The sequence below is a fragment of the Enhydra lutris genome, unplaced genomic scaffold, assembly GCF_002288905.1.
Source record: "Enhydra lutris kenyoni isolate GAN:26980312 unplaced genomic scaffold, ASM228890v2 scaffoldscaffold7, whole genome shotgun sequence".
Taxonomy (NCBI): domain Eukaryota; kingdom Metazoa; phylum Chordata; class Mammalia; order Carnivora; family Mustelidae; genus Enhydra; species Enhydra lutris.
Genome location: NW_019154091.1, coordinates 14,898,442 through 14,923,774, shown reverse-complemented (window position 1 = coordinate 14,923,774; position 25,333 = coordinate 14,898,442). Strand labels below are relative to the sequence as shown.

Sequence of the window (25,333 nt, the reverse complement as noted above, 5' to 3'; positions counted from 1 at the left end):
TATAAAGTCATTTATGAACTTCTGGGCTCACCACAGAGCGGTATGTGCATGGATCTGATCTTAGGGTAGCAAAGACTCACCCCACAGAAAACAGTTTGGAATGTGGGGCCTGAACCTATCCAGACTGGCTACCTGCTAAAACAAAAATATCCACACTTTCCATAGAATTTAACCAAGATCCAAAGTTTCACCACATAATATTCAGAAGATTCAAGAATACAATCCAAAATGAGGTGGCATACCAAGAACCAGAAATATCTTAACTCACATAGGAAAAGACAACAGAACCCAAGCCTAAAGTAATACACATTCATTACATCAGTTACTGTGGGTCAGTTTTTGTCCTTATAATGGGTACCACATTTTCATGAAACAGCCTACCTCATATATGAAATGTCATTTTCTAAGTCAAGATTTCTTTTTTTCAATTCTTCCAACTCCTTTTCTGACTCCAAAGCTCGCACTCCCATAACTTGATCAGCAGTAATGCCAGTTGTTTTTAGTTTCCTCTGCAAGGTAAGTTTCTCTTTGTCAGCTCTGTGGGATTTAATGTAGCATCATGAAAATATTTCACTGTTTTGCATTCAATTTATTAAACCACAGCTTACTCAATTACAAGACCAACATAAAAAAATTAGATCTTTCTGTATTTGCTATGAGCTAACTTATTTAAAAATTATAGTAAGCCTATTTATAAATTTTTTAAATACCTTTTTTTAAAAGATTCTATTTATTAGAGAGAGAGAGAGAGAGAGTGCATACAAGTATGAAGCAGGCAGAGGGAGAGAGAGGCAGACTTTAAGCCAAGCAGGGAGCCGGACATGCCACTCGATCTCAGAACCCTGGGATCATGACCTGAGCTGAAGGCAGATGCTTAACAAAGTGAGCCACCTAGGTCACCCAAGTTGTTAAAATACTTATAAACACATTTTTTTTTTTTAAGATTTTTATTTATTTCTTTGACAGAGAGAGAACACAAGTAGGCAGAGAGCAGGCAGAGAGAGAGGAAGGGAAGCAGGCTCCCTGCCGAGGAGAGAGCCCGATGCGGGGCTCGATCCCAGGACCCGGGATCGTGACCTGAGCCGAAGGCAGAGGCTTAAACCACTGAGCCACCCAGGCGCCCCTTATAAACACATTTTAAAGAAAATAAAAAGTGAACTATAAACAATAACGGATAATTAAAAGTAGGAAAATTTTCAAGTATGATATCAAATATGATAAAACAATATAACTTCCAAATCAAGATTTTGCACATAATTAATTAGACATCTTTAAACTCACTTGGCAAAAAGATCTTTCAAAGTAGTCAACTGCTTTGTTAGAATATAGACTTCTCCCTCTTTTTCCTTCAACTTGTTTCTAATTCCCTCTATTTTGGTTTGCCATTTTTTACCTTCTTCCCACCTAATTAATTCTTCTTTAGCACTCTGTGAATAACAATGGAGAAAATTACCAATATTGTTTTTAATTTCAAGATGTATCAATTACAATTTACTAGAACAATGGTAAACCAATATTTCTTAGAGATTATGTAAATACATTCATTTTGCTATGTAACTTCTAGACTCTTTAGACATGCCAAGCTATTAACAAAAACCCCCTTCAGTATAAGGGTTCTGTATTCTATTACTTGACAGATGATATTCTAGGGAAAAGTCTGGACTAAGGCCAACAGACTTAGGAGTCTTTAAGATTATTTATTTATTTATTTACTTACTTATTTATTTTATTTTTCAGTGTTCCAAAATTATTGTTTATGCACCACACCCAGTGCTCCATGCAATACGTGCCCTCCATAATACACACCACCAGGCTCACCCGACCCCCAACCCTACTCCCCTCCAAAGCCCTCAGTTTGTTTCTCAGAGTCCACAGTCTCTCATGGTTTGTCTCCCCCTCCAATTTCCCCGAACTCACTTCTCCTCTCTATCTCCCAATATCCTCTGTGTTATTACTTATGCCCCACAGGTAACTGAAACCATATAATTGACTCTCTCTGCTTGACTTATTTCCTCAGCATAATCTCTTTCAGTCCCGTCCATGTTGATACAAAAGTTGGGTATTCATCCTTTCTGATGGAGTCATAATACTCCATTGTACATATGGACCATATCTTCTTTATCCATTCATCTGTTGAAGGGCATCTTGGTTCTTTCCACAGTTTGGCGACTATGGCCATTGCTGCTATGAACATCGAGGTACAGATGCCCCTTCTTTTCAATACGTCTGTATCTTTGGTATAAATACCCAGTAGTGCAATTGCAGGGTCAGAGGGTAGCTCTATTTTTAATTTCTTAAGGAATCTCCACACAGTTTTCCAAAGTGGCTATACCAACGTGCATTCCCACCAACAGTGTAAGAGGGTCCCCCTTTATCCACATCCTCTCCAACACTTGTAAACTGTCCTGTTAATTTTGGCCATTCTAACTGGTGGAAGGTGGTATCTCAATTGGTTTTGATTTGAATCTCCCTGATGGCTAATGATGATGAGCATTTTTTCATGTGTCTGTTAGCCATTCGTATGTCTTCTTTAGAGAAGTGTCTATTCATGCCTTCTGCCCATTTTTTGACGTGATTATCTGTTTTTTGAGTGTTGAGTTTGAGGAGTTCATGACAGACCTTGGATATCAGCCCTTTGTCTGTAGTGTCATTTGCGAATATCTTCTCCCATTCCAAGGGTTGTCTCTTTGTTTTGTTGACTGTTTCCATTGCTGTGCAGAAGCTTTTGATCTTAATGAAGTCCCAAAAGTTCATTTTTGCTTCTGTTTCCTTTGCCTTTGGAGGCACATGCCTTGAAAGAAGTTGCTGTGGCCGATGTCAAAGAGGTTACTGCCTGTGTTTTCCTCTAGGATTTTAATAGATTCCTGCCTCACGTTGAGGTCTTTTATCCATTTCCAGTTTATCTTTGTGTATGGTGTAAGAGAATGGTTGAGTTTCATTCTTCTATATATAGCTGTCCAATTTTCCCAGCACCACTTATTGAACAGACTGTCTTTTTTTTTTCCCACTAGATATTTTTTCCTGCTTTGTCAAAGATTATTTGACCACAGAGTTGAGGTTCCATATCTGGACTCTCTACTCTGTTCCACTGGTCTATGTGTCTGTTTTTGTGCCAGTACCATGCTGTCTTGGTGATCACAACTTTGTAGTAAAGCTTGAAATCAGGCCATGTGATGCCCCCAGTTGTGTTTTTCTTTTTCAACATTTCCTTAGCAATTCAGGGTCTTTTTTGGTTCCATATATATTTTAGGATTGTTTGTTCCAGCTCTCTGAAAAATGCCGGTGAAATTTTGATGAGGATGGCCTGCTTAGGAATGATTGGACCAACCAGGAAATCAAAGAAGAACTTAAACAATTCATGGAAACCAATGAGAATGAAGACACTTCAGTCCAAAACCTATGGGATACGGCAAAGGCAGTCCTAAGGGGGAAATACATAGCCATCCAAGCCTCCCTTAAAAAAATTGAAAAATCCAGAATACACCATCTCTCTTTACACCTTAAAGAACTGGAGAATCAACAACAAATTAAGCCAACCCCACACACAAGAAGGGAAATAATCAAGATTAGAGCAGAGATCAATGGGATAGAAACTAGAGATACAGTAGAACACATCAACGAAACTAGAAGCTTGTTCTTTGAAAGAATCAATAAGATTAATTAAACCATTGGCCAAACTAATCCAAAAGAAAATAGAGAGGATCCAAATTAATAAAATTATGAATGAAAAGGGAGAGATCATGACTAACACCAAGGAAATAGAAACAATCACCAGAAATTATTATCAACAGTTATATGCCAATAAGTTAAGGAAACTAGATGAAATGGATGCATTCGTGGAAACCTATAAACTTCCAAAACTGAATCAGGAAATAATTGACAACCTGAATAGACCAATACCTAGTAACAAGATTGAAGCAGTGATCAAAAACCTCCCAAAAAAATAAAAGCCCAGGACCTGATGACGGATTCCTTGGAGAATTCTACTAAACATTCAAAGAAGAAATAATCCCTATTCTCCTGAAGCTGTTTCAAAAAACAGAAACAGAAGGAAAACTTCCAGACTCTTTCTATGCAGCCAGCATTACCCTGATCCCCAAGCTAGGCAAAGACCCCACCAAAAAGGAGAATTTCAGACCATTATCACTGATGAATATGGGTGCCAAGATTCTCAACAAGATCCTAGCTAATAGGATCCAACAGTACATGAAAAAGATTATCCACCATGACCAGGTGGGATTTATCCATGGGATGCAAGGGTGGTTCAACATTCACAAATCAATCGATGTGATAGAATAAATCCGTAAGAGAAGAGAGAAGAACCACATGGTCCTCTCAGCAGATACAGAAAAAGCATTTGACAAAATACAGCATCCCTTCCTGATCAAAAATCTTCAAAGTATAGGGATAGAGGGAACATTCCTCAACTTCATAAAATCTATCTGTGAAAAACCCACTGCGAATATCATTCTCAATGGGGAAAAGTGACAGCCTTCACTTTGAGATCCAGAAAGCGACAAGGATGTCCACTCTTGCCACTGTTGTTCAACATAGCACTAGAAGTCCTAGCAACAGCGATCAGGCAACAAAAAGAAATAAAAGGTATTCAAACTGGCAAAGAAGAAGTCTTTAAGATTCTAATAAAGATGATCATGACCAAAGTAAGCTTCTGACAAAGAATGTATATGTACAAAGGATCAACCCAATTTTAACCAAAACAGCAATCTTCTAGCATCACAGCACCTTCAAATCTTCAATCCACATGACTTCTCTTATTGAATATATGTTTATATAGTGCTACTCATCTGCCAAATATTACTCTAGGTACTAGAAGTAGAAGCAATGAATAAACCAGAGAAAGAGCATTATAGTCTAATTTATGATGGTTGGGTGGATTAGAGAAAGGGAACAAAATATAGACAAAAAGAAAAAAATATTTTGTATTACATTAGCTGGTGATCAGTGCTTAAAAAAAAAGAGCAGTGAAGAGAACTAGCTAGTGGCATTAACAATGCCATTGGGACATACAAACTTCCAATAGGATACATTTGTATCAGTCTGCATTTGTAGCTCTGAATTTCTACTAATGCTACACTACTTCATTATATTTTCTAATGTAGCATGTCAGAGCATTTTCATGTTGAAATATGAGGAATATAGAAATATCTATTATTTTTATAAATTATTTTTTGTTTCTCCTTTGTATTTCATTTATAACGATTATTTTGAAATTACACATGTAAGTAGATTCTATTAACTATAAATTTCATGTGGAATAGTACAGAGGATGTCATGAAACACTGTATTTATTACAAAAGGCAATGCCGGGGCTGAAAGAGTTAAAAGACATAGTTTAAAGTCAAATGCTCAACTAAGATAAGTTGCCCTATCAAAACTGTCTTCTTTGACACTGGCCAATTTTTTGCCTTATTTATTTAGTCCAGTTAACAAGTATTCTTTTAAAAAATGCAAAAACTTCAGTGTTTGATCATTATTAATTTCTTTTTTTCCTGAAATATACACAAGGAATTTTGTGACTTCCAGAAATGTAAGTATTTGTTTGGGCGTAATGGTATATAAGTAAATAATTCTGTAGCATTGGCGTGCTTTGTAGGGATTGGGCAATTCTATCCTATCTGACATTACCCTCTGAATTAAGACTGAGCAAAACAAGGCTAAAATAACTTAAAAATGAACCACAACAACAATAAAATAACAAAGACAAATGTTACCAAGGATCTGTTCTAGATGGGGGGAGAAGAGAGGATACAGAGAGAACTTCTCTTTTCATATTTTCTGTACCAATAGCCACTCAGGCATGGATTTCAGAATAATGTAATTGCATTTTAAATTTTTCTTTCATTTAACAAATACCAAGCATCTAATACATGCCAAGTAGTGCTGTAGGTGGTGGGGATACAACAATAAACGGAACAGGCAAAATTCCTGCCATTAAAGCTTATAGTCCAAAAGATGAACACATAGATAAGTACATCTCTAGTATGTCAGATAATAATAAATGCTATGGAGAAAAGTATAGCAACAAAAGAAACAGGAATGCAAGGCATGGGAGTGAGTCTGGTATCTCATATAGATAGGCTATAAGAAATTGACAGAGAAAAGGTGTAGAAATTCCAATATAAAAGCATTTTTTAAATATAAAAGCATTCATGAATTCGAAATACCCCATACAGCAGAATTTGAAATAATGCTCTTACTAGATTCCTGGATACAAATTTGATTAGGGTTGCTCTTTGTGTTCTCTTTTCATAATAAGTAATAATACTATACAGTGCTATGGACTGGATGGCTTACAAAGGACTTGCACATATTGTTCCATTTGTTTTTGTTGTTGTTTTTAAGATTTTATTTATTTATTTGACAGACAGAGATCACAAGTAGGCAGAGAGGCAGGCAGAGAGAGAGAGAGAGGAGGAAGCAGGCTCCCTGCCGAATAGAGAGCCCCTTGCGGGACTTGATCCCAGGACTCCGAGACCATGACCTGAGCCAAAAGCAGAGGCTTAACCCACTGAGCCACCCAGGTGCCCACATACTGTTCCATTTGACTGTCAAAATAATCTTGGGAAACTGGCAATGCAAGATGTATCATTTCAAATTTTCAGGAGAAATAAACTGAAACACAGATGAGGAATCCAGGCAAAGCCACAGGCTACTGAGATATTCTTTAGGAAATGGCATCCAAGGATTAGACCTATGCCCAAGTGGGGAGGCAGCAAAGAAAGCAATCTGGTAGAGTAAGGACATTTCTACCTTGTGATTTTTAAGAGCAAAGCTTCTGACAACAAGTACTGTGTGGTTCAATGTATACAAACAGAAACATTTTAATAATTATTATAATAACACTGGTGAATTTTCATAGGTAAAATGAATTTTGGAATATATTATATTAAGATATTTTAATTCCATTACTAATCTCTATTCAGTGGCATTAAAGACACTTTTTTATGTTCATGTTACTGAAAATATTTTATAGATATTGACATTTTCTGGATAAATTTTACAATAAAAATTTCCCTAATCTTAGCTCCTTTATTGTGATTTTCTACAGGGGCAAACATTACTACTAACACCAATATTTCCCAGGTCTCTCACGATATTTCCAATGTTACCCATATAAATCTTCAGCTTATTTGTAATAAGTTATATGCATTTTAGCAACCGATAATTTTTGTTAGTAATTTTTATTACAAAATAGTTTACTAGTTAACCTGTTAGCTAATTTTAAGCAACTTTTCTCACATTTCAGAGTCAATTTATGAGTAGTTTGGTTACTGATTACTACAAATATTGAAAGTGAAAAAAATTTTATTCCAAATTATTTTGTTTACCCTGAACTAACAGTCCAGTCTACCGAAGGATAAAAAGGGCACATTTGGGTCTAGGTAGCAGACTAAAAATGCCCAACTTTCTTTCCCAAAATCAAAATCAACAATTTATATAAAAAATTAGGTTGGGGAGAAGTTGGATAGGTGAAGTTTGAGGGGATTTTAGAGGTACTATAATGTCAGGAAGAGGACATGGAGACATTCTAGTAACTTCTGAGTAAGAGTTACCTTTTAGGAGTCTCCCATAAATTCCTTTTTAAAAAAAATACTTGATTTATTTATTTGATAACAAAGAGAGAGAGAGATCACAAGTAAGCAGAGAGGCAGGCAGAGGGGGTACGGGAAGCAGACTCCCTGCTGAGCACAGAGCCCCATGTGGGGCTCCATCCCAGGACCCTGAGATCATGACCTGAGCTGAAGGCAGCAGCTTAACCCACTGAGCCACCCAGGAACCCCTGGAGTCTCCTATAAATTCTTAAAGGCAGAAACTTGTTTTAGACTGCTCTACACTATTTGATACATTTATAGTATGTATTAGGCCCACAAATTAACATAGTTGATCCTCTGTTCATTAGCTATATAATCGATCTTAGTCTATCATTACTTTAAATACATTAATCAGTATGTTTCTCCACATACCTTTTCTTTCACAGGCTTTATTTCTGCCTCATCCACCTTTCTTTCCAGTTGGCTTTCTAGCTTTTTAATTTTCTTTTGGAGTTCTTCAATTAAACTTTGTTTATTATCTATTAGATGTTTCCCCTGAAATATAAGATGTATTTTTACATTTTACAAGTAAAAAGCTATCAACAAAATACACAATAAATATTCCAATTACAGAAATTTTCTGAGGCTATAGCAATCTCTTCTAAATGCACTACTGATACAGATCATAGTAGCTACCTCTGCATTTTAAAGATAGGCTACTCTAAAATAACAGATATGACAGAGTCACTGAAGGAATCAGCTATATAATCAAAGTGATCTGGAAAGCTAGTTTTAGCAAATATTATAAATGAAATTAAAAAGGTAGAAATAAACCACTACCTATATATTTTAAATCAAAGACATCATCACAATTAAATATAAAATCACCTGTAATCCACTGGTTAGTCTTTTAATTTGCCTTTTCAGCTCATCATTCTCTTGATCAATTGCATCTTTCTCTCTAAGTATTTTATTATAGGCTTTTTGTTTCTTTTGCAGTTCATTGGTTAAGTCATTCAAATTATCAGTTAGTGAGTTTTCTTTGTTTTTACTTATTTTAAGAGCTTCTCTCAATTTTAAAAGATTTTCACTTAAATCCTCAATTTGTGTCTGCAAGAAAGGTTTAATTCATAAATCTTCATCAAGTATCAACAATAAAACAGAATATATCCATTACTTAATAAAAAGGCTTCAATCTAAGTATTTATTAAATTATTAATAATATTTATGAAAAGGGTTTAATGCTTATTAAATTAAAAATTGGTTAAAAATAAAGTTTCAATCTAAATTTTGAAAGTTCACAGGGGGTAGAAAAACCCACCAACTACATCTATTTTTCTAATTTCATTTCAAATGAACCAAGTCTACTTTGAGAAAAACAAAATGTGACAAAATAATCTACAGCAATTCATCTTCAACAAACACCCAGAAATAAAATTTTATCAAATAAGAAAATGTTTTATTATGGCTGAACTAACTTATTAAAGGAACAAGTACATACGAATGTACATGGTGATGTTTTAAATGCTATGAAGCCTAAAAGTAGTATAAAACAAAATCTCTAACTTGTAGTAGTTTTTAACCCATTTTGTAGAGACAAGACATAAAAGGGTAACTCCCTGTATTTGACAGTATATTTAAAGCCACTATATAGGAGTGTCCAGCTGTTCCATATAGTAACTGTGATGGAAATACTGGTACTTGGTTGTTTTGTTGCATAAATGACTACACGTCAAAAGTATTACTAATAACACTAACAAGAAATTAGTACTACTATAATGCAATTAGAAGAAACACATATGCTGTCCAGGAGTAGTCAGAAAAGGATTTGAGAAAAAGGACTTTAAGACTATTAAGAATTTAGAGATGATGTTTCAGGCAAAAAGAAAGGTAATGAAGAAGATACCAATAAAGGGTAATTCCTGTTTATATATTTATTTACTTAATGAATTTTTGGTACTAACTATGCTCATAAACTTGATAGGTACAGTGGGAGATTTAAAAAGGCTAAGTAGAGACACCTGGCTGGCTCAATTGGAAGAGCATCTGACTCTTGTTCTCAGAGTCGAGAGTTGGAGCACATGATGGGTGTAGAGATTATTAACTGAACAATAAATGAAAAAAAAAAAACCAAAAAAACAAAACCCTAAGTAAAATCCAGTCCCTACACAGTTCAATGGTGGTGAAGAGGAGAAACAAATAAATTCAGTAAATCAAAATTACAAACAAAACATATAAAAAGTGGAATTTTCATTTATGCAGAATGTACTATGTAAAACTGGGTAAAGAAATATAAAACTCACTATGAAACACATATGTTTTGTAAAACAATTTTAAATTACCAATACTAATGATTGCTCGGTAATGAAAATAGTAAAGTACATTGCCAAAAAATAAATAAATAACTTCAAAAAAGGCTTCAGAGTCAGGCAGCTCTATGGATTACATGTCAAGGACTATATAATCTCCCTAAATTACTGCAGGGAGAAAAAAAGGAAAGCTAATTAACTCATATTATGAACTAGCAAAAATTAGAAAATTCTGACAAAGCAAAAGAAATAAAACAAAGAAATCTACACACCGACCTCACTTATCAACATAGAAACAAAAATCCTAAGTAAAATGTTTCTTAATTCTATTAGGAAGAAGTAATTAATAAGGGCCTATCCTTTGCTAATCTCTAAGATGATAATCAGCGTATGAATATTATAAAGATTCTATTGTTAAAAAATGAATATATATATATCCACAAATAACTTATTAGAATAAATTCCCTATTCATTATCAAAACTACTATATGTCAAAGAGGCTCCTCTTCCAATAGCAATTATAAGATATTTTGTTATATTGATGCATGTGTTATGTTCACCTTTAGCTCTTTAGTATGTCGATCAATAATTTGTTGAACATTGAGATTTGCCTCTTTCTGGGATGTTGCAGAAATAATACGTTCTTCTGCTGCTGCCGTCATTTCTGCCCGGAGTTCCAAAAGTGCTTGACTAAGTGCCTGAAAATTATAACATATATGGTTTTTAAAAAATTAATATTTTACGGGGCACCTGGGTGGCTCAGTGGGTTAAAGCCTCTGCCTTTGGCTCAGGTCATGATCCCAGGGTCCTGGGATTGAGTCCCGCATCGGGCTCTCTGCTCAGCGGGGAGCCTGCTTCCCCCTCTCTCTCTGTCTGCCTCTCTGCCTACTTGTGATCTCTCTCTCTCTGTGTCAAATAAGTAAATAAAATCTTTAAAAAAAATTAATATTTTATATGCGCAACACGTAATACAAAAATTTAATATGCTTCATCACTTTTAAAAATTTTCCTAAAATACCATGTGTTTAAGCAAACATAACTCACAATCTAACTGTCCTAATTTTTCCAAATGAATGTCCTTTAGTAACTGCATTCAGTTCATCCCAAACTGACAGTGAGAAACTTCAAAATCTTGACAATAATAATTTTGAGAACATAGCATTAAATCAAGACATTTATATTACAAAAACCAATGTTTGTTTCACTATCCAAGTTTAGGTATTTATCTGAATTACTCACTTAGTACATACTTCTGTGTGAAATTAACCGAATTTATACAGACAAGGAAAATTATAGGATTAGAAAAGACTTAAAATTTGTCAATAAATTTCATAAGCTAGCACAGAAAAATAGCATCTTCTAAATCAACTGAGTATGTCAAATCTGAGATCAATTTTAAAAACTAATACATCAGATAATCCACTGACCAAATGCTTCTCAAAAAACTATCTCTGTGACCTCCTCTTTAAACTTTCCTCCTCACTGTCATATCACCCCCCAACTCCCCAGAATTGTTTGAAATTATTCAATTATTCAAACTGTTCAAAATAGCTTAGTAGCATAAAATCCAGTTAGAAAAGGAGAGAAAAGAATGGGATTAAGATTTCCCCTTATTTCCTATAGAAAACTCACAAATCAAACTGATAACATAAAAAAGTGACACCACCAAATGGCTATTAAAAAGAAATATCTTGAAAAACTCTACTTAACAGCCCAAGACAAAGCTCATACTTCTTATTACAACAGAGAGATACATGCTATCATCTTTTACTAGTCTTCTCTAAAAGCAATCTATTAGTACATGTATTTCCTAAATGCTGGTAATACTCTCTTGTTACTCACTTTTTGTTGCTTCTCTTTCAAAGCTAACTGGCTCTTTAGCCGTTCTACTAGATTTCTCATTGTAGTTGTTGGAGCTCTTGAATTTGCTTCTTTTTGAGCCTGAAGTTCAGATTTTAAACTCTGTGACTCCTTTTGCGAGTGGGCCAGAAGACACCTTAAATCCTCTACTTCTGCCTTGACTTTTTTCACTTCATCCGCATGGTCTTCTTGGAGCCTAACATAAGCAAACATATGTATTTAAGGGAGTGGTTGCTGCAATTAACACTTAGACACAAATTTTATAAAGAACAAATGTTTGGTCCTAAGTATACTTATGACCTAAGTTTTGACTCAAATCAAAACAAGAACAATTCTTTGTTTCACTTAACTAACTCTTAAACTTAACATAAAATAGACTTTTCCTTTTAGTTTGTCTACTCTTGTTGGCAACGACTGCGTGAAGTAATTTTGTGGTCTAGACAATGAACAAAATTGCACTTTAAATACTGTGTCCTACAAGATGTACCAAAAACTGAAGTTAACTCAAATAATCAAACTGTGAAAATAGGAGGTTTTACTCAAGAAAATACACAGATATACAATTTCCTAAGACACATTAAAATACACATGTCAATATATACACTGAGAATAAAAGAATAATTTTAGTTAACATGACATGGTAAGGTAGAAAATGACTCAAGTACTTCACGTGGCAAAAATTTATATATACAAGGTCATTTCAAAGGAAGACTACTTTCTGCATCCAGGAATTATATTCAAAAGTACAAGCAATTTCATATACCAAAACATGACAGAAACTTACTACACCAAAAATAACATTTCATGTATAAAATTTAATATAATGGGGAAAATTAGAGTGAAAAGATCCAAAATAGGTGCCTGGGTGGCTCAGTCAGCCTCTGACTCTCGATTTCCGCTCAGGTCATGATCTCAGGGTCATGAGATCAAGCCCCATATCAGGCTCTGCGCTGGCGTGGAGCCTGCTTAAGTTCCTCTCTCCCCCTCTAACACACCCTCTCACCCTGCCCCGGCTCGGGTACAGTAGCGCATGCTCTCTCTCTCTCACTCCTATCTCAGAAAAAAAATAATAAAGAAAAGAATCAAATACTATTGCTGATTCTCTTTTCTTTTTTTTTTTTTTTTAAAGATTTTATTTATTTATTTGTCAGAGAGAGAGAGAGGGAGAGAGAGCGAGCACAGGCAGACAGAATGGCAGGCAGAGGCAGAGGGAGAAGCCGGCTCCCTGACGAGCAAGGAGCCCGATGTGGGACTCGATCCCAGGACGCTGGGATCATGACCTGAGCCGAAGGCAGCTGCTCAACCAACTGAGCCACCCAGGCGTCCCTCTTTTCTTTTTTTTAAAGATTTTTTTTATTTATTCATTTGACAGACAGAGATCACAAGTAGGCAGAGAGGCAGGCAGAGAAAGAGAAAGGGAAGCAGGCTCCCCATTGAGCAGAGAGCTCGTAGCGGGGCTCTATCCCAGAACCCCGAGATCATGACCTGAGCCAAAGGCAGAGGCTTTAACCCACTGAGCCATCCAAGCACCCCACTGATTCTCTTCTTTTAGGGAATAATTTCTTAAAAGTGGCAACTTCTTAATAAAGCAAAAATAGTGTTAATTTTATCAGAGACATACTGGATAAGTGGGTTAAGAATAAAAAGTTCTACTGCGGAACTTCAGAACTAGAATGGAATTACAAAGTCAAGTAGATCAACTTTCCCATTTTTTTCAGATAAGAAACTGAGGTCCAGAGAGACAGCTCTGTTTTTGTTGTTTTTTTTTAATTTTTACAATTTTTAAAATTATTTGTTTTATTGTGTTATGTTAGTCACCATACAGCACATTATTAGTTTTTGATGCAGTGTTCCATGATTCATCGTTTGCATATAAAACCCAGTGCTCCATGCAATCTGTGCCCTCTTTAATACCCATCACCAGGCTCTGTTAGGTAGAAGCCGGACAAGCGCTGTGGAAGGAATGCCCTCAGGCAGAGTCCCCAGTCCCTGAAGGGGAATGACTGAGACGTGAGCTGGGATAAGGATGGTAATAAAAATGAACAAAACAAAACAAAAAAGGCTATAACATTATAAGCCTGGGAGCTCAAATTTTGTGGTTTTGATTTTGTGGCTGATTTTGTGGCTTCCAAGGCCTTGGGCCTGGCGAATCACGAGCCACAGGTGCAGAACCTGTGCTCTCTTCTCCTACCTCTGTCCCAGGGTAACCCCTAGACTCACTATAATGTATTTGTATTGTGGGCACAGCTTCCCCTCCTATACCCCCTTGAGAAGGGCTGCCAAGACGGTTCTGGTACAAACCTCGCAGGGTCAAAAACTCACCCTCCCAACCTGCGGGAGGATTTTCCCAAATGACTGGAAGCAGCCTCCATTAGAGACCGCCCCACTTACGTCACAGCACCTCCAAGCCCAGAGAAACCCGATAATATCCAATTTCAAAACAACCTAGGGGAACCTGCCCCGCTCTCCCACTTTCACTTTAATAAACTGCTTTGTGCTTCCTACTTTCCTTGTGGCACTCTTTATTCAACCACTGATCCTCATGCAAATCTTCTCCTGGGGAATCCCAGGATGGAGACCTCCACTCAAACAATGCAGACACTCTCTCATTCCTAACAGTTTTATAGTGATTACAAAATACATAAATTACAAACCTATTTTAGGTTTAAAATCTATATTCTGATAAATTGGTTGAGGAATATTTAGAGTATCTAATACAGAGAATGAATCTATTGTCACTATAATTAATTAACAAAATAATTTTTCATTCAAGAAATATTTACTGAACCTCTATTATACACCAGAAACTGTTATAGGTGTGTAAACAAAAGTTTTTATATTTATATATTACTTTACAATTTTCAAATTACTCTCACACACAGTATCATTTGGCCTCCATAAAGGAGCCAGGGTAAGAACTGTCATTTCCATTTTATAGATGATGAAAAGGATGCTTTAATTAAAGAGGTTAAAAATCAGATTCTAGAACAAGAATCTTGAGTTGGCTCTTGGGTCATACTGACTAGATGCAAAACATGGCTTTTCCATCTCTTCCTAAGGTATGTTACTGAGCATTCCTGTGGCCTACTTCCTATATGAAAAATGGGAAGAATAACCTATGTCATAGTCTTGAGGATAAAAATGAGATCATATACATAAAGTTTTTAGAACAGTGCACGACAGAGCAAATGCTTGCATTTCTCCTCACTATATCATTATTACCATTTGCCTATTTTTATAATATGTTCCTAAAACTTACCGTAACTTGATATTTTCAAATTCTTTGATTTTTAATTCAGTGATTTCTTTTTGTCTCTCTAAATCTTGAGATACTTTTTTTAGTTTGATCAAAAGTGAGGAGAGAGAATCATCTTGTTCTGCTACTGTCTGTTCCATCTCAGCCAGACGAATAAAATGTTTGTTGGTTGGAACTGGAGTAGGGGATTGTTTTATTAAATCCTAAGAAAAATGAATAAAGTAGCCATGAGCATGTACAACTCAATACCATACTTATTCCATAATTTTAATTTGCTTCCTCAGATGATCAAAATATAATATCTAACCTAAAATGTAATGATATTTAAGAGCCAATGAAGACTTAAAGAAGACAGGAAATAGGGATCTTATTCTTTGTATTCCCAGCATGGAGCAAAGAACCTCCATGAAGTGAAGGATCAATAAATGTTGATTGGGTTCATGAGTTAAGACTCAGGAATGCCAAGATTTGCATGTTAGGAGGTGAAAGATGGGCCTTTTCACACATACAGAAGACAAAGACCAAAGGAAGCAAGGATGAACTAAATTCAGAACATGAAAAGCAGTTAGATATTGGTAAACTTACAATGAACACAACTTAAAAAGAAAGCCTGACGTCACCTTATGCAAGGTTTTGAGTACATAGCTAAGGAATATAAACATGATTTTGTAGGCAGCAGTGAGCTACTAAAGATGGGGATGTAGGGAGAAAAATGATCAGACCTGTGTTTTTAGAAGATTATTCTAACAAGAAAGGCAGAATGGCTTCTGTTCCAAAAACAAAAACAAAAACAAAAACATAAAAGCGAAATTTTCGATTATATGGTCTCAAAAATCAATAAAGAGTGGAACAAAGAATCTTACCCAAGCTGTTTGTTTGAATTTACTGAGTGAACTCTCAGACTGTAGTTCTAATTTATGATGAAGAATATGAAGGTCTTCCTCATGTTTCTTAACAATTTCTCTTTGCTCCTGTTTATATAAAATCAAAACTGCATTTTAAATTATGACTTAAATAAATACACATTCTAAAGATCTTACATATTTTATTACCTTTACTCTTCCAAAATCCCTATGAGATCAGGAACAATATCCGCACACACACACACACATACACACACACCAGTATGCATTCCCCTAGTACATGTTCAAGTTGATAAATCTAGCCTTAAATCACAATTTATTCTTAATATTAGAATAATATGTATCCATCACCTTTTAACTTGTTTCTAGGAAGTTTTTTAAATATTAGATTTTCCCATCAACGTTCTAGCAAACTGGATTGCCACTGATTACTGGTGTGATGGATTTCATTCTAACTTACTGCCTCAATCTTTACCTATAAACTCAACTGATTTTTTTCAAAATCAGAATGGTTGCACCAAGACAGCTATTCCTGGTTTAGTTAGTCCATGAGAGTAAGATAGATATATACAAACTGCCAGTTTTACTGACAGATCTGTAATCCAATCATGTGAAAGGAAAAATTCTGAATAGAATCATCCGAAAGCAAGAAATGAACTACCACTTCAGAGCAGAATAGTATTTGGCATTTGACTAAAAAACATGGTAATAAATAAAATAGCACAGCATAATATAATAACATACTTCTCTGGCTTTTTCCAGGAGATGTTGATACTTCTTTAACACTTCTTCCTTTTGATTCAACCTTGCTTGCATATTTGCAATGGTCTGCTGAGCAATTTTCAGTGTGTGATGTGACTTTGGCTCTATCTCTCTTCTGCCTAGTTCAGCTATCAGTTTTTCACGTTCTGCAGTGGCAGGCAATCGAAGTCTCAGCTCATTGATTACTTGGTCTCTTGACAAAATATTTTGCTCTGCTAACCGTAGAGCAGATTCTTTTTCTTTTAGTTTCTGCAATGATCAAATCATAATAAAATTATTAAGGTATATTTTTTCTTTTAAAAATGCTTCCGTCTGAATTTTGGTCAGAGTAATTATAACCAAAAAAAGGAGTTTCACTTTATTTTCCACATCGTACTAATACTGATGATACTATATTGATATTAATAAGGTTATATTTCTTATATTTCCATGGGACAGCAGTTATTTGCACCTACATTTATTTAGGAGATTATCACATGTGTTATAAACTTCACTGTTATGATGAAAATAAAATTTAATTAAGGTACTTTATTTGGCTGTTAGAATTTTAGAACTAGAAATGCATGGTGGTACTAGATTTAGAAAGGAAATGTAATAAATCATTCCTTTTATTTTGGCCCTAGAAGATTAGTCCATAAAAGTCAGCTGAATATGAAAATTGGAACTTCAGTGGGCTAAGTCAATAAATCACCATTATAAAATATGTAGCTTATTAAACAAAAACAGGAAAAATTATTACTCTTCAATAGGATTAAGACAGATATTTTAAATTAAGTAACTCAGTGGCAGTTCACGTAAATGTCAAATTTTACAATTATTGAAAGAAATCTTAGGTTTCTTCAACAGATTAAAAATGGACAATTTCACTTGCAAAATTTTTTAAAATGCATTTATAATTACTTTGTTTAGATGTAAACCATCTTCAGATGAAAATCATAGATGAAAGTCTTAGATGAAAATCATCTTCAGTTTATATTATTTTCTGTAAGTATAATGTAAGTATAATGCTTACTACTACTGATCAGTGTGCCCAAAAGCGACAAGCAGTGATTAAATAGGCAGTAAATTCAAATTAGCCATAGCTGCTGTTCTTTACTGGCTATTAAAAATATTATAGTAGTGGGACGCCTGGGTGGCTCAGTTGGTTAAGCAGCTGCCTTCGGCTCGGGTCATGATCCCAGCGTCCTGGGATCGAGTCCCACATGGGGCTCCTTGCTCAGCGGGGAGCCTGCTTCTCCCTCTGCCTCTGCCTACCACTCTGTCTGCCTGTGCTCATGCTCTCTCTCTCTCTCTCACAAATAAATAAATAAAATCTTTAAAAAAAATATATTATAGTAGAGTATAGAAGGAGATTGGAATTAGCAACAGATTCATAATTCTATGCTTTACCTCTGTTGGCAAGTATTGAGAAAATTCCACAAGCATATCCAATAATATACAAATAAAAATTCAAATTCTTCTAATTACCTCTTCTAGTGATTTACAAGTTGCCCGTGTTTCTAGGATTATTCGAACATTCTCCTTAATTTTTCTTAAAGCAATCTCAAGTTGATTTGGAAGGGGCAAACTGGGGTCTGGCATTGATCCTGTAGCTTCTTCAAACTATTAAGAAATAGCATTTTTTGAAAAAAAAAAAAAAAAAAAAGCAGTTACATCATTAAGAACAATACTGTTACAACTGTGTGACAAGGACATGGTTAAACCCCACTTATATTTGAAATATAAGAAGATAATATCAATTAAAATTCTATCTAACTTTAGAAAACATTTCGTTGGTTAACATTGTAGGTCAGAGTAGCAAACAGAATTAATCATTCATACCTTTTGTGCTGCTTTTAGTATTTCATTTTGTTGATGGTCAAAAATGTCCAGTTGACGTTCCAGCTCAACTTCTCTTTGGTCCCAGGCCATCTGCCTTTCTTCATGAAACTGTACCAGACACACACAGAGACACTCACCAAGCATATAACAGAAGTGTTTATATACATTTTACTCAATCCTCACAACAACCCTTTGGGGTCACTATGTTCTCATTTTATAGAAAAAGAAAACACAGTCAGAGAGATTTAAGTAAGTAAGTTGCCTAAGGTCACAGAGATAGAAGATGAGAAGTCAGGATTTCAATCTCTCCAAGCACCCATCCATCCATAACATTTAATGACATGTACTATGTGCTAAGCACTTCAAGGTTATATGAACATAATAGTGAACAAAATCAAGTCCCTTTCTCCATTTCAGCATGAAACTTATATACTAGTGAGGGAAAGACAGTCAATAAATAAATGTGTTAGAGGATGGTAAGTGCTGGAGAAAAAGGAATCCCTACTTAGGGATTCTTGATGGTAATAGGATTTACAATTGTATACTGGGTGGCTAGTGAAGGCCTCACTGATAAGGTAAGACATTTGAGCAAAGACTTGGAAGCAATGAAAGCATAAACAATACAAGTATCTGAGCTAAGAACACTCCAGGCGGAAGGAACAACATAATTTCTAAGGCAAGCAAGCATGAACTTGGTGAATTTGTCTGTCTCTAAAGTATATGTGCTTTATTCTACACCAAGCTGCCTTCTACACTCCATCAGTGAGAGCCAGTTGAAACTCCTGTGAAAAGTCAAATAACTAATATTAAAACAATAATTAACTTACCAACTAAATTTATGTATTGTTCCTTTTAAGTTTAAAACTACCATTATGAGGCGCCTGGGTGGCTCAGTCGGTTAAGTGTCTGCCTTTAGCTCAGGTCATGATCCCAAGGTCCTGGCATAGAACCCCGAGTCAGGCTCCCCGCTTGGCAGGGAGCCTCCTTCTCCCTCCCCACCCCAAACCCTATGCTCACGCTCTCTCTCGCTTTCTCCAAATAAATAAATAAATAAATAAATAAAACCTTGAAAAAATAAAAGTAAAAAAAATAAAACTACCATTACAACGTAAGTAAATATCAGTTTTTTGAATGTCTTAGAAAATAAGCAGTATTTTATAAGAATAAAAAAATGGGAGCTACATTCAATTAAAAAAATAATGCAATTGCTCAAGCAATATTCTTAGGTTTAATATCTTAGCAATGGAAGAGCAAAATATATATAAAATGAAACCTTGTTTTGCTGCACAATTTCCTCCTCCAGACTGCTGATGGTATTCTCATATTCAGAAATTATATTATTCAAATATTTTATTTCTTCTTTATCCTTGACTAATTCTCGATTTAGTTTAAGCTCTTGAAGACGAAGTTCTTCTATTTTCATGTGCCAATTGATTACCTAAACATTTACAAATAATAGATACACTACCTATTTAAATATTTCTCCATTGATCCTAATAATTTTAACTGAAATTAATATATATTCTATAATAAGATAAAAATTATCCTTTGTTGAGGCACAGGTAAAATTCATTTAGAATTTTCATACTCTTCTAAAAAATATGTGTGATCTTAATATAACATTCTTCAAATGCTTCTATATGTTTACAAATAACTAAAATTACTATTTAATTAATACATATAAATTTTCTAGAGTGTTTAAAGTTCTTCAATAGTACACAATCTAAGCCTTTCTACCAAAACTATTATTTGGAAGAGTCTATTTTATTCTTACAAATAGACATTTAAAAAGCCAAAACTTTTAACTTACAAAATCGACATTAATAACATAATTGGAATTTTCGCCATTTAGTAAGCATTTTTCAGATAGCTACACATTAAGAACTTAAAATTACTCCGTAACTCTTTTGGAAACACTGAACTGAAAGTCCATGTTTTACCTTTTGGGCTCCCCTGGCATCCTTTAGAGTGCTTATTAACTCTTCCAGGCCCTTTAGCTTTAACTCCATTTCCACTGTTTTGTTCTCCATATTTCTCTGCTCTTGTTGAGAATCTTTCATCTCTTGCATTATCTTCAGTTTGTCATTTTGTAATTGAATCATTGTTTTGGAGAATTTTTCCTGTTGTGCCAAGGGTAAAGCTCCACTAAACTGTCGTCGTAGAGACTGAATGGTTTGGCGCAGATGTTTTGCCCGGTTTCTCCCTTCCAAACGGGCGTAATAGAGAGCCTGTTCTTTTTCATCAAGTTTCTGCTCTAAGCGCAAATTACAGGCCTCTGTCTTCTGCAGTTTAGATGTAACTGACTCCAACTTACCAAGAGCAGTGGCCTCATTAATTTGAAGGGAGACGATGTGTTGATGCAACTTGGCAATCAGTGCCTTTTCATCAGATTGCGCCTAACATAAAAAAGTATATTTGCAGAGTCAGTTTCAAGTTCTTCTAATGACACTTATCATGGATTTAAAAACACAGCTTACTAAATAAAATTTTCAGAAGTGTGGTACATGAGATCCTATAAAAATCTAGCCTAGCTTTAATTAAATTTTAATTATCAAAGCTTGTTAAAAAAAACACAGAATCAAGCATATTTTAAATCCAAATATGGCTTCGAACTTTAAATAACAGTTGGCATTTTACTGATTTTTTCAACTCCCATATGTAAATAACAATATTGGTATAACACTAATGTGGAAAATTTTTTTTATCCTAAAAAATTTATAATGGGAGAATATGTGTGTGAAAAGCTACGTATTAATACAAGAGAAAATACTGTTATCAAAGACTTACCTATTTCTCCTCAGGTCTCAACTTTGATTAGCAACCAGCACAATGTATTTGTAGGTATTTATATGCTTTTTTGTATCATGAATGATATTTTAAATTAAAGAGTTTTTCTAATCAGGTTACAATGAACAAGCATAGGAGCTTCTGTCTACATATTCTCTGATTAAAACTGTAAAATCAGCCAATATCTAATGCGAATTCAGGAAAAAGAAAAAGTCTGTTTAGAAGAGCCAATACTGCACCTACCTGATAGTCTAACAGTTGCATTCTGACAGACTCTACTTCCTTTTCCCTGGACTGTTGCTGTGCATTCAGAATTTCAACTTGTCTTTTGGCAATATCAGAAATCTCTCTCAGTCTAGGACGTGAAAAGACACTTTAGGAACAATTAGATACATTTTCTAAGTAAATACCAGTATTTTATATTTCGAGACTCTTGGAAAAGCCACTAATTTCCAGCATATTAATATCAAAACTAAAGCAAAATTTCCTCAACTATTTCATGAAATACAATTCCAGGAGAGGTTAACACATGCTCTGTTAAAATATAACTCCATTCCCAACATTCCTCCCCCCTGAAAATTCATAATACATACTATTGTATAAAATGTTCTGAGAAATTTTAAAGTAAATTATCTCAAACTATACATATACATACATATACAGCACTTATTATCCTAGTTTGGCAGAGTTAGAGTAAGGTATTGAGTAGGTTTATTTGACATAATTATACAGTTAAGAATACAGAGTTTAAAATTCCTGGGTTCCCTAGATAGATTAATATATGTTTTAATTTACAAGCTATCAGAAATGTGAAAAAGAGGGGTGTGCTTGGGTGGCTCAGTCAGTTACATGTCTGCCTTTGGCTCAGGTCTTGGGGTCTTGCCCCCCCCACCCCCCACCCCCGGTTAGCAGGGACTGTCTGCTTCTCTCTCTGTCCCTCCCTACTGTTTGTGCTCTTTCTCTTTCAAATAAAATCTTAAAAAAAAAAAGAAATGTGAAAAAGAGAGATTATATGGTTACTACAATTTAAAAAATGGGGGAAATGTGATAGTAAATAATAAATTTCCTGTAAGACTACTATTATAAGAGCACAGAGGTAAAGTAAAATGCATTTTACTCTGGGCAAGAATAATTTTAGTTCACTGTGAAAGATAAGTCAGGTTTCCTCACATTGATTAGAAAGTCACACTGCCAGTTACATAAGTTTTAAAAATTAAAATATAATAAAATGAATAATTATAAACTTAGTTTATTTCAAAAGGAGAGGTTGATGAGGTAAGAGGAAGAATACAAAATGGAATTTTTCATAGTGAAAGGGGCTGAGAATAACAGATATTCCCAAAGGGCTATCAAGGCTCCAAAAAATAACTTTATCATGGCCAAGCCATAAAACCCTTTTCATAAATAATTATTTGTACTTGACAGATCAACTTATGACTCCTATTACCTTTCTACTGAATTGACAAAAATTACCCAGGAGAACGAGTACACAGCATCTACTTGGCACACAGTATTTATTCCTTACATATATTTTGTGTTCCAAGTGAATAAACGATTTCCACATGTAAAATAAAAATCACAATATTACTTTAGGATTATTAAGCATAATTACATGAGTTAATATATGTTTAATACCTAGCACAATACATACTACTCAATAAATGCAAACTGAAGCAAAATCTGAATTTTTCATACCTTTATAGCAATCTTATAGAAAAGTAGACTAAAATCTATTCTATTTCTTATAACTAAAAAATATTTTATTGCAGGGGTGCCTGGGAAGCTCATTGGTTAAATCTTTGACTCTTAATTTCAGCTCAGATCATGATCTTAGGGTCATAAGATTGAGTCCCACATTGGGCTCCACGCTCAGTGTGGGGTCCCCTTGAGATCTCTGTTCTTCTCTATCTGCCCCCACCCCCCACTCATACTCTCTCTAAAGAAATATTTTATTTATATTTTATTAAATAAAATAAATATTAAATAAAATTAAATAAAATATTAGATAATTTAAAATTAAAAATTAAATAAAATTAAATAAAATTTAAAAATATATTTTACTGCTAAAAAATGCCAACCATCATCTGAGCTCTCAACAAGCCATAATCTTTTTGTTGGTGGAGGGTTTTCCCTTAGTGTTGATGGCTGCTGATTGATCTGGGTAGTGGTTGTTTAAAGTTGCTGTGGCTGTGGCAATTTCTTAATATATTAATTTTGCTTTTATTTTGTTTATATTTATGTTATTGTATTTTATTCCACTATAGCTAACACACAGTGTTATCCTAGTTTCAGGTGTACAGTGATTATCCTAGTTTCAGGTGTACAAACAGTGATTCAACACTTCATACAATACCCAGTGCTCATCACAAGCTCTCTTTAATCCTCATCACTTATTTAACCCACCCCACCCCCCCCAACTCCCCTCTGGCAACCATCAGTTGCTCTCTATAGTTAAGAGTCTGTTTCTGGGTTTGTCTTTCTCTTTTTTTCTTCTTTTGCTCATTTGTTTTGTATCTTAAGTCCCACAAATGACTGAAATCATAGGGTATTTGTCTTCCTGTGACTGACTTATCTTGCTAAGCATTATACTCTCTAGCTCTGTCCTTGTTGTTGCAAACGGCAAGATGGCAATTTTTTATGGCTGAATAATATTTCAATGATTGGAATACTGGAATACTATTTCACATACCACTTCTTTCTCCATTCATTTATCAATGAATAATAAATGGGCTGCTTCCATAATTTGGCTATTGTAAATAATGTTGTTATAAACATGGAGGTGCATGTATTCCTCTGAATTAGTGTTTTTGTATTTCTGGAGTAAATACCTAGTAGTGCTATCACTGAATCATAGGGTAGTTCTACTTCTAACTTTTTGAAGAACTTCCATACTGCTTTCCACCATTTGCATTCCCACCAACAGTGCAAGAGGGTTCCTTTTTTCCCACATTCTCACCAATACTTGTTTTTTGTGGTTTGGTTTTAGCATTCTAAGAGGTGTTAAGTGATATCTCACTGTAGCTTTGATTTGCATTTCCTGGATGATAAGTGATGCTGAGCACCTTTTCATGTGTCTACGGGCCATCTGGATGGCTTCTGTAGAGAAATGCCTGTTAATTTCTTCTGCCCATTTTTAATTAGATTATTTGTATTTTGGGTGTTAAGTTGTATAATTTCTTTATATATTTTGGATAACCCTTTATCAGATATAAGAAACTTAAGTTTAAATAAATTAAATGACCATCACATTCCTCCAAAAAAATATCACTATGTGGAAGAACTGGGCAGCATAGGGTCTGAATTCCAAGTTCAGTTCTTCCTGCAATACTATTCCTGGACTATGAGAAATATGAATCTTGGGACATTATTTCCTCTTCAGTATTATCATTTATGCCTGTTAAAAATTAATCTTGTTAATCTTATGTAATCTTGTTCTTACAAAAAAAGAAAAATAACGACAATCAGTATCAATTCCAAGAAGAGTATTATCCCAAACTACTGTAACTAGGTTTCTTAAAGACAAATTAGAGTAGACACATCTAATAACTGAAAAGTTTACATGAACTTACTTTGACACTTCAACTTTTAGTTCCATTTCACTCTTCTCTAATTCTAGAATCCGTTGCCTATCAGCATCACTTACTGTCTTGCTCACACTATCAGCTAATTCATCTCTTAACATCTGTTCCACCTTCTGTGCTTCCAAATTGATTTTGGTAAGCTAAGAAAAAGTAACAAAAAATGTTCAGGTTTATTAGTTTTGGGTGAGGTTTTCCCTTTCAATTTAGCTTTTACCATCCATACTGCTATTCTCTTTACTTGGCATTAGTCAAGTCACACTGAATTAGGTGTGATGAAATACTAAGAATAGATTAAAGAGGGTAAAGAGAAAGAATGAGGAACAGATTATAGCAACTCTGGTTATATACCAACCCACCAAAACTCATTTATATTAGACAACTCAAAGTCTTATATTTGAATCACTGATTTTCTTAAATTTCTTTGAAATGTGGTATACACATTATACTTTACTTCAATTATATTATCTATGAGTCAGTAAAATCTTCTTAATATATATTTAGTGACTCAGTTAAAATAAACAAATGGCAGGTTTAAAATACA

General features: G+C 34.6%; 1 protein-coding gene across 1 annotated transcript in view; it reads right to left on the bottom strand.

The window, feature by feature from the left end:
- LOC111142074 (centrosomal protein 290) overlaps positions 1–25,333 on the bottom strand; it is a 97,553-nt gene that overhangs the window by 20,793 nt on the left and 51,427 nt on the right. Inside the window, exons 29-43 of the mRNA XM_022495023.1 lie at positions 24,781–24,932; positions 21,455–21,566; positions 20,365–20,820; positions 19,698–19,862; positions 18,425–18,532; positions 18,071–18,205; positions 16,586–16,852; positions 15,842–15,949; positions 14,982–15,181; positions 11,705–11,918; positions 10,423–10,560; positions 8,442–8,663; positions 7,986–8,108; positions 1,282–1,427; positions 382–537 (exon numbers count right to left, since the gene is read on the bottom strand). Of these exons, the coding sequence (XP_022350731.1) occupies positions 382–537; positions 1,282–1,427; positions 7,986–8,108; positions 8,442–8,663; positions 10,423–10,560; positions 11,705–11,918; positions 14,982–15,181; positions 15,842–15,949; positions 16,586–16,852; positions 18,071–18,205; positions 18,425–18,532; positions 19,698–19,862; positions 20,365–20,820; positions 21,455–21,566; positions 24,781–24,932 (2,702 nt within the window). The remainder of the gene's footprint in view (positions 1–381; positions 538–1,281; positions 1,428–7,985; positions 8,109–8,441; positions 8,664–10,422; positions 10,561–11,704; positions 11,919–14,981; positions 15,182–15,841; positions 15,950–16,585; positions 16,853–18,070; positions 18,206–18,424; positions 18,533–19,697; positions 19,863–20,364; positions 20,821–21,454; positions 21,567–24,780; positions 24,933–25,333) is intronic.